The following is a 10,010-nucleotide window of genomic DNA, read 5'->3' as shown; positions in this document are numbered from 1 at the left end:
ATACTGTTCAGTTTCTTGCACAGACCAGTCATTTTGTGTCTTAATGTATCGTTACGAGCCGCAGGGTGTAATTTGGTGTTGTCTGTGGGGTTTTTTTTACTCTCAAAGATTTGGTGTCATTATATGACTGACAGACTGCAACAGTTTGAGTTAAAAATCTTCGTTTGTGTTCTACTGAAGAAACAAAGTCACTTACATCTTGGATGCCCTTGGGGTAAGCAAATAAACATTACATTTTCATTTTTGGCTGAACTATCCCTTTAAAACTAGCCTTTTTAAACCATATTCCACAGTTTTAACTGACTAAAGACTGTCGCTTCAGAAAAAGTGTCTGCCAAATGCAAGAAAATGAATTATTAATAGTTTTAAACAAACTACTCAGTTAAATAATAATTTGTAAAGATGGCTGGCCTTTTTATGCACCCTTCTCTTAATTAGACAAGGAATTAAATAATCATGGGTGTCTCCAAGACATCTGACTTTGCAGAAACAGTTGTGTAAGAGGGAAATCAGCCCAAAAAAATCTAAATATTTGTGACAGAGCACATCTGGGAAACTCTCAACCCATGTCGTGACCCATGAATGGCTAATGAATACAGCTTTGGATAAACCTGACGCAGATCTCTACATCACAATTTAAGAATGCTGTGCTTAAGGTTTTTGTTTACACTCTTTACATGCAATGTAGAATTACATCACTTGCTCACTAATGGATCCTCTGGGGTGAATGGGTGCCGTCAGAATGAGAATCCAAACAGATGATAAAAACATCACAATAATCCACACTCAATCCATACGGCTTCAGTCCATCAGTTAACTTTACATGTGAAGTAAAAAGATACAAGTTTGTAAGAAACCAATCCAATTTAAAGACATTTTCACTGTAAACTTTCGCTTCTCGCCAAAATAAAGTCCATAATTCCTCAAGTAAGTCCATTGCCTGTTGTCCTCTAAGCCACATTTGTGACCCTGGACCACAAAACCAGTCTTAAAATCCGATGCCCATTTTCCACAAGTTAATATGATGCTTTAGGGTCCAAATGAAAAGTTTGTAATATACTTTGATTAAAAATTTTCTATGGTAGTGTAAAAAAACACTAATTTTACCTGGTAAAAAATGCCTCTGTTCTCAGCAAGCGATATCAGTACCTGGCCCTTTAAATGATATGAACCTCTGCTCACCCCGCCCTTCAGTTCTGTGGGGCGAGTCATTACATATCACACGGGACGTTGCGTAGACAACAGTTGGGGGTATAGTTGTGTAGTTTGGGGGGAAATGGCACTTGGGGGGCTTTGAAGACATTGTACAACCCCATCCATGTAAAATTTAATTTAAAAACCAGAGTTGAAACCACTGATCTATAATAGAGATCAGTGGATGAAACCGAAACAAGATGACACCCGCAAAGAAGTTCGGCTATAGACCTTTCTCACAGAAACCGGAAATACGCAATCGCAGGGTATGCAGACTTCCTGTGTAATGTCAACACAGCAGAAAGCCGGGTAATTTAAAATTAAAATGGAGAGAGTCTACACAACTTCCCTCACTGTTGCCAAAGATAACTTTTGCCGACGTGATAAGAGTCGTGGAGGAAAACTCCGTCACAAAGAGGAACAAATTGGATAAAGGATATACATTTTTCTACGAAGAGTTTATCCGGGACGTTCTAAAACGCTTAACGTGAAACACGCTTAACGTGGCTTAACGTACGAAAAAACGACCAGGACACCCCAAATTTCTGTCAAACCTTACTTGGAACAAACACTAACTACTATCAAAAGAACAAACCCTTATTCCACAGATAGTGAATTATATCACGCCCATTCTCCCCCATAGAAGCCCATTATAAGGAAACTGCTTAACGTGGTTTAACTTACCTCAACAGCGACCAGAGAAGACCAAATTTCTGTTAAATTTCACTTATAATAAACACTTGCTCCTCTCAAAAGAACGAGCTCTTATTCAGCATATAAAGTTAATAATATCACGTTAAGCGTCCCCATAGAAACCCATAAGGAAACAGCTTAACGTGGTTTAACGTATCTTAACAACGACTGGGAAAAAAAACAAATTTCTGTCAAAAAATACTTATATAAAAGTACTTGCTGCTGTCAAACGAATGAGATCTCATTCATCATATAAAGTGAATCATATCGTGTTAAGCGTTTTCTCCCTATAGAACTCCATTAAAGTCCCCCTGAAATCAAAATTAAAGTTTGTTGGCTTTTAGTATGAATATATTAGCCTTAAGATTACCTATAAGCTAGTATGCTTCAAAACAACGACAAAATTCGCATTTACAAGATATGGGCATTCAAAACTTACAGTCTCGTCACTTCCGCCAATATGAATAAACGATTTTGATGATATCACCGTGCACTTCTGTTTCTCATCAAACGTTCTGTCCAATCAAATGCTCGCTAGAGTCCGTAGTGTCCCGCCCCCTACACAGAGATGCAATAACACGGAGCAGATCATATGCGCTCATATGTGCGATCGGCATGTATTGAACTACACAGCCTCAGCATGACTATGATCACTATTTTGTTTTAGCAAGAGATTCATATTGAATCTGTGGGGTAATTTATTAGTCTGTGGCTGTCATAAGCTTAAATGCGGCTTTACCGAGCTCAACGGCTCTGGCCCGAGCAGATATTAATGGAACGCTATTGGCTATTCAAAATAAGTGGGCGGGGCTGGGCAATATGTTTTTGTTTCAGTTAAAAGTACGTCACCACATAGAATAACGCTGCGTGTTTCAAGGCACTTCAGTGGACCTTTAAGGAAAAAGCTTAACATGGTTTGTTATAATGGACTTCTATGGGGGGCGATCACTTTATATGCCGAATAAGAGCTCGTTCTTTTGAGAGCAGCAAGTATTTATTATAAGTAAAATGTAACAGAAGTTTGGTCTTCCCTGGTCGCTGTTGAGGTACGTAAACCACGTTAAGCTTTTCCTTATAATGTACGGGGCTTCTATGGGGGAGAAAACGCTTAACGTGATATTATTCACTTTATCTGTGGAATAAGGGCTTGTTTGTCACTTTGATTTATCTTTGTATATGTACTGGCAGAGTAGAGTACTGAGAGATACGAACGCGATGTGTTTACTGTGGTAAAGAGAGGAACGTGGTGTGTTTACTGTGGTACAGAGCTGAACGCGATGTTTACTGTGGTAAAGAGACCAACGCAGTGTGTTTACTGAGGCATAGCTGATTGAACAAGAGCAAAGTGATCGGTTAACATAACTTACCCCATCCTTATATTGAAATACATAAATGTGAGTGTCATAGTCTGTACTCATGTGCAGTTGCGGGCTGTAAACACTTTTGCAGGTATTGCGTTAAGGTTACATCTCAGTCATTAACAGACACTGTTTTAAACCATCTAGCATTACAAAGCTAAGCTTTATACTGACCCTCCTTTATAAAGCAGTATGGTGAGAAATGATTGTCTAAACATGAACCCATTTAGATAGATGAGCGGTCACATTCCCTCAGTGCTGTCAGTTTACTTCTCACTCGGGGCGGGTCTATGCTAAAACACTGCTGTCTATCAACTATCGCAGGATTGGCCTCTGTCGGTGTTACGCCACAACGACAGGCATCTGAGAACGGCTCGATATGAGAAGAGGCAAATTATTTTACTAAATTAAAAGAAAACTACTGGGTGGATCTTTGTCATTCTAGGGTGGTTGTGTATACACTCTCCTAACACACATTTCAGTTCAAACAGCTTGTAAAAGTTCATGTGGCACCAGATGACCCCTTTAAGTAGCACGGGTATATTTGTAGCAATAGCCAAAAATACACTGTCAAAATGGTTTATTTTATGCCAAAAATCATTAGGATATTAAGTAAAGATCAAGTTCCATGAAAACATTTTGTGAACTTCCCACAATAAATACTGTATATCAAATTCTTTGAGTAGTAACATGCATTGCTAAGAACTTAATTTGGAAAACTTTAAAGGCGATTTGCTCAGTATTTTTTGTGGTGCAAGGGTCATGTGTCAGTGTGTATTTAGAGACTGATTTTAGGCCTTCGACCAATAATCATCATAAATACAGGCAGAAAATGAGCAGCATTGGCACAGCAAAAGATTTTACCTACAAAGTCTAATTATCAGACTAAGTGCACTCTTAAAAATAAAGATGCTTTAAAAGGATCACAGCATTTAAAAGGTACATCTCTTTCTTACCTTTTGCAATCTGAAGAACCTTCTTTTGCCACAAGGAACCTTTATGGAAACTTTAGATGTTAAAGGTTATTTATGGAGCCATTTAGATAAAAAAGATTTTTTCTATGGCATTGCAAAGCACTTTTTATGAGTGTGGTACGGAACTTATCCATATCCTATCAATAATAACTGGTTATGAACAAAGACTTGAACATGAAAAACATTCATGAGCATGTCTCCAAGTAAAGGTAATTAAACTTTTGCCTTTGTCAAATTACATAGAGAAAATGGGAAGTATTAAAAAGCTCAAAAGTCTTCACATCTTTTAAAGAGTTATCTGTGGGCTCTTGAGTGTGATCCATGGCATACAGCAGTGTTTTCAACCTTTTTTGAGCCAAGGTACATTTTTAATCGAAAAAAAAAAATCACAAGGCACACCAACAATCGAAACTGTAAAAAAAATTAAACTCTGTAGCCTATATTAACAATATACAGCCATTCTTATCAAAGTGTCTTGAACAGGAATCAAATAAACACAAATAAAAAAGTATTTTCTTTCATATTTCTTTTAAATAAAAAGTGCAATTAACAATATACAGTCATTCTTATTTAGGTGTCTTGAATAGGAATCAAATAAACACAATGATCTTTCATATTTCTACCTACTCAGTGTGAAACCTGGGCCTGTTTGTATGAACACAGAGCTGATAACTTATTAGTTTCCAAAAAATGTTTTAGACCAATTAGGTGAAATTGAATCATTTTCCACGGCACACCTGACGATCTCTCACGGCACACTAGTGTACCACGGCACAGTGGTTGAAAAACACTGGCATACAGAACCCTCAGTATAACCCTCATTTGAACATGAAATGATCAAGCAAGCAAAAATCGTTTTGTAATAAACTTTATTTTGGTCCCGAGGAGACAGATTAGTCAAAGAGTCCGAATCCCATGTCATCTTCGGATTCTTCAGACTCCTCTTTCTTCTCTTCTTTCTTCTCCTCCGCTGTAGAAAAAAAAAAAAAAAAAAAACAGAATAGAGTTTAACATTACAGGACCTACTGGAAACCAACAGCTCACAATCATTTGTCCATAACAAAAGCATAAGACAAATTGTCTCAAACAGTCACAGATTACATTTACTCCTTTAATGAGTGGTTAATGCTAATGTCACTGAGGTCAATGAATATTAGGTTGAAACTACCTTTTAAAAGCAAATACAAGTAGATTGAAAAGCACCAAGGTGTATCGTCCAACTCTATTAGAGAGCCAGTGAAAGGCTTAAAAAGAAAAAGAGAAGGCACTGACCTGCAGGGGCAGCAGATCCTCCAGCGGATGGGGCGGCAGCGCTGGAAGCAGCTACAGCACCACCGGACGGCACGCTGGCCAGCTTGCTGAAACCTGTCAGACGGACACAAACACAGACTCTGAGACATACTCATGTGGATGGAAGTCACTCAAACTGATTGTTTCCCTCTTAAAGCCCTCATTTCTTATCAGTGATGCTCATATATTGACATACCAGAAATCATGCTTAGTTCATCATTTGCTTTTTGCCCAGAATTTGAAACCAATTACAGAAAACACTTGATTGGAGCAACCTGAGGTTCCTAAAGTGACTTGCAGGGTTTCCAAGCACTCTTTCCACACATTTTAAGGGATTACTGGATAATGGGGATGTAAAAATCAATATGCAATAGCAAAACTCTATATCATCCTGGTCACATGATGATACGTAACGATAGGTCTTCCAGGCAAAAAGTGTAGTTTTCAAAATATGTAAACTTCTTATTCTAACAAGGTCTTTGAAGTTGTGTTTTGGGCCATTGTGCTTTGGCACAGTATCTGTCAAACGAAATAAAACCAAAAGCACAATATGGTTTAATTTCTTAATCAGGTCTGTTTTTGCTGTGCGTTTCCAAGTAAAGCACACACACTTCTTTTGGGTCGATCAGCTCATAAACGGGTGATTTTTGACTCTGAATGGCTCAATTCACAGTGAATAAACTCGTTTACTGATCACCAGCCTTATTTTTGCAGCTGATGATTAGAACATTTTTGTAGTGAGACATTTGTTTTCTTTCAAAATAAAAGCTCTACTGCCGTTTCAGTCTCAATGAAAGCTTAAAAGTGCAGTATGAATTGCTGACAGCTTGCTGTTTAAATTGGTAACATTACTTAAGTCCAAATTCAAAATGTATACACTTGATAGAGATATTAAGTAGTTGTAATTTCCCTAATGTAGTGCAATACAAAAATAACCTTATGAAATATTCATTTCCATTTATTTCACAGTGCAGTTGTTTTAAGATAATTTGCTATAACTGTCATAATAACAACAATCTAAAATTGATAACATATCCTAATTGGTTTGGCTCCCTGAAACACCAGTATGAATGTAATTTAGACTGAGAAAGTATGCTACAAATAAAAAGTGGGTTATGTCCCTTTTAAAGTTCAGGCACAAGTCAATTCAATGACCTTTTTCTGACTTAAGTTTTCTTAGTTAAGAACATGGGTTGAAGCGCTTAATTTTGAACTCGTAAAGTGAATTAGACAGAATAATTTAACTTTTAAAATGTACAAAAAAAGTATTTTTTCTTAAATCACAAATATCATTTTGTGGACTTCACATTGAGATATTGTATTGTGAGGTTCTGATATTGTTACATCCCTACTGGATAAGGATATAGATCTATAGGTTCATGCCATATCAAAAACTTTTTTTTTTTTTAAATTTGAAGTGTTGAAATTCCCTGAGATTTTCCAACTTTTTCATGCTCAAAGGAACCATGACTTAAACAGCAATAGGTTTATATGATCAAGTCAAAGACTTCACTTACATCTGCAACATTATGCTATCAGTTTAAAACAATGAGCAACTTACCTTGAGCAATCACTTCCTCCAGATTTTTGCCATTGAGCTCAGCCACAACCTACAAACACAGAAGTCAATATTAAAGAAAAGCACAAATGACAGGTTAAGAGACAGAGTCCCTTACAGGCACAGCATTTGCCATTTACCTTGCTCATACGGGTGTCATCAGACTCGATGCCAACGCTTTCCAGGATCTTCTTGATGTCACCTGTGCTGGGACTCTCTTTGCCTCCGAGGGCAGCGAGCAGGTAAGCAGCTACGTAACGCATCCTAGAATAAACAAATAATGCATTAACATGTAGGAAACAGTTACAGAATTGTTTACAGCGGAAAGTCATAGTAACATTAGCAAACAATACTTCTAAACTTACAATAACCTTAATTTCACGCAATATGTATTCAAATAAGTTTTTGAAATAAAGAAAACGCATCATAATAGCACACAGAAACATCGAATTGGCTTATTTTCCTACTAAATAATTTTATATTAAACAATTAAAGGGAAAGTTAGTGTTTTTAGAGTACTTAAGCTAAAACCACAGCTTAACCCTGGCATCTTTTACTAGTAATTCACAGATATGCCACATGGCTGAGTGTAACGTTACTACTACTACTGTTAGCAGACTTTTTTTTGTCTCAATACATCAATCTGAGCTTCTGTACTACATCAAACTCGCAACTGAAGGATCGAGGGCTTTATTGTTTCAAATACATTCATTACTTGCTCGTTTGACCCTTATATGTGCTTGTTAAATTTGTCTTTTTATTCACTCACTTTGCGGAGAGAAGAGTCTCGCGTGTTCACTAGCGGGCTCGTGTAGGCAGAAAGGAAGCGGAAAGGTGTCCGAAACCGGAAAAACGACACGAGCGGTGACGTCACCACCAAGGAGCGAACCGAAAGGCTGAAAAGCACGTCAATCACGAGGATGAGGGCGGAGCTTCTTCTCTTTTTTACCCTGGATTTAGATGGGATTTATTTATTTATGAATAAATTCAGCACAGTTTTCTAAAGCATTGTATGATAATAATAATAATAAAAAGACAGAAAGAATAAAATGTCTTTTATTTTTGTGCCCAGTGGACATAAGGAATCGGCGGAATTTTGTTGTTTACTGTTTTATATTAAAATGTTATGTTTAGAAAGCACAAATTATTATTATTATTATTATTATTATTATTATTATTATTATTATTATTGAGAAATGGCAAAAATAAATAAATAAATGCAGAATAGAGTTCTTGTGTCATGCACGTCTTGTTAGTGGACGAATTAATCAATAAAGTGATATGTTGTTATTGTTTTTTTATTAATATAAAAGTCCTAAAAACTAAATCTTGTGATAAATTCGAAGTTATTTAGTTATTACACAATTTAAACTAATTCAATCGAAAGCGCCGAATGTGCCACTACTCTACTAATGAAACATGCCAGCAGAGGGCATTGTTTATCATGAGCATATAAACCAAATATAACGTGACTGAGATACAGCTCACATTGACCAGTGTATTTATAGGGTAAATATACCATATTTATACACAGATTTACATTCAAACAATGCTTTTCCGAAGTTTTCTGAGTTTATACACCAGATATACCCTAAAGGTTCATGCCATATCCAACGCTTTTTTTCAAAAGTTTGAAGAAAGTGTTGAAATTCCCTGAGATTTTCCAAGTTTTCATGCCCAAAGGAACCAATGACTTAAACATGAATTAAACAGCAATAGGTTTATATTCTCAACTCAAAGACTTCCCTTTCATCTGTAACAGTATGCTATCAGTTTAAAACAATGACCAATTTACCCTGGGCAATATCTTCAACTCCACTGAGCTCAGCCACAACCTACAAACACACTTTTTAGTGGACGAATGAATCAATATAGTGAGTGTGTGATAAGTATGTTGTTATTGTTTTTTTTTATAGATGTCCAAAAAACGAAACTAACCAATCTTGTGATAAATTCCAAATTATTTAGTTATTACATCATTTAAACTAATTAAATCGAAAGTAGTCTACTAATAAAACATGCCAGCAGAGGGCATTGTTTATCATGAGCATATAAACCAAATATAACCTGACTGAGATGTAGCTCACATTGACCAGTGGATTTATATATTCAAACAATGCTTTTCTGAAGTTTATGTTTTTAAAGAACAATCTAAAAAGTAATTCCATATTTGGAGAGTATCTTGTCAAAGAAGAACAAGTATCCTGCAAAATCTCATCCAGAGACAAGAGGCATAAAATAACTTATATTAAAAAGCAAAACTGGCCCCAGGAAATGAGTTTCAGGAGGATTTTTACCTTTGTGAGAACATTGTTTTCTAACTATTTAAACACTCGAATAGCTACAAGTATAGCTGTATCTGAAATAATGTTCAAGATAGCATAACATAGAAGACGTTCTACTACAACAGGCAAGTTGGCCTGTGCCTTTGTTAGATCATACAGCTGTCTTTAACTGTATTTCAATCTGTTCATAACACAAAGCTGTTTTAGGAGTTGTATGATAATGTTTTGTCCTTGTGCACCTTCACTGCACAAGAGCAGTTCACACATATTTGCCTATATAACATGTCCCTTTGCTTCTCAGAATGAGCCATTTCATTTATAAAGACATGAGGGTGAGTAAATAGTGACAGAATTTAAATTTTCTGGGTGAACTATCCAAGTGTTTGTGATAAAATCGTAATGAAAAGTCTCTGACATACAGAAAAATCAGTGAGAATATCAGAATGTAAAGAGCACATAATGATGTTAGTGTTGGAGTAGGATTTGAAGATGACAGAAAGACAAATATGTGATGGATAAATGATAAAACAGTAAAGGAATAGTTCGCCCAAAAATGAAAATACAGTCAGCATTTATTTGCCTTTATGTTGTTCGAACCTAGATGACTTCTTTCTTTGAAATGCAAAGTTGTTTGAATACCCTGACTGTTGTACAAGTA

General features: G+C 36.2%; 1 protein-coding gene across 1 annotated transcript; it reads right to left on the bottom strand.

The window, feature by feature from the left end:
• Positions 1–5,071: 5,071 nt before the first annotated feature.
• On the bottom strand, positions 5,072–7,936 carry rplp2b (ribosomal protein, large P2 b). Its single transcript, XM_073837384.1, has 5 exons — positions 7,837–7,936; positions 7,208–7,331; positions 7,071–7,119; positions 5,492–5,584; positions 5,072–5,189 (listed from the first exon to the last, which is right to left on the bottom strand). The coding sequence occupies exons 2-5, from the start codon at positions 7,328–7,330 to the stop codon at positions 5,113–5,115; spliced, it is 342 nt and encodes a 113-aa protein (XP_073693485.1). The 5' UTR covers position 7,331; positions 7,837–7,936; the 3' UTR covers positions 5,072–5,112.
• Between the last annotated feature and the right edge of the window lie 2,074 nt (positions 7,937–10,010).

Source organism: Garra rufa, chromosome 3, assembly GCF_049309525.1.
Source record: "Garra rufa chromosome 3, GarRuf1.0, whole genome shotgun sequence".
NCBI classification, from domain to species: Eukaryota; Metazoa; Chordata; class Actinopteri; order Cypriniformes; family Cyprinidae; genus Garra; species Garra rufa.
This window is presented reverse-complemented; position numbering and strand designations above follow the sequence as displayed.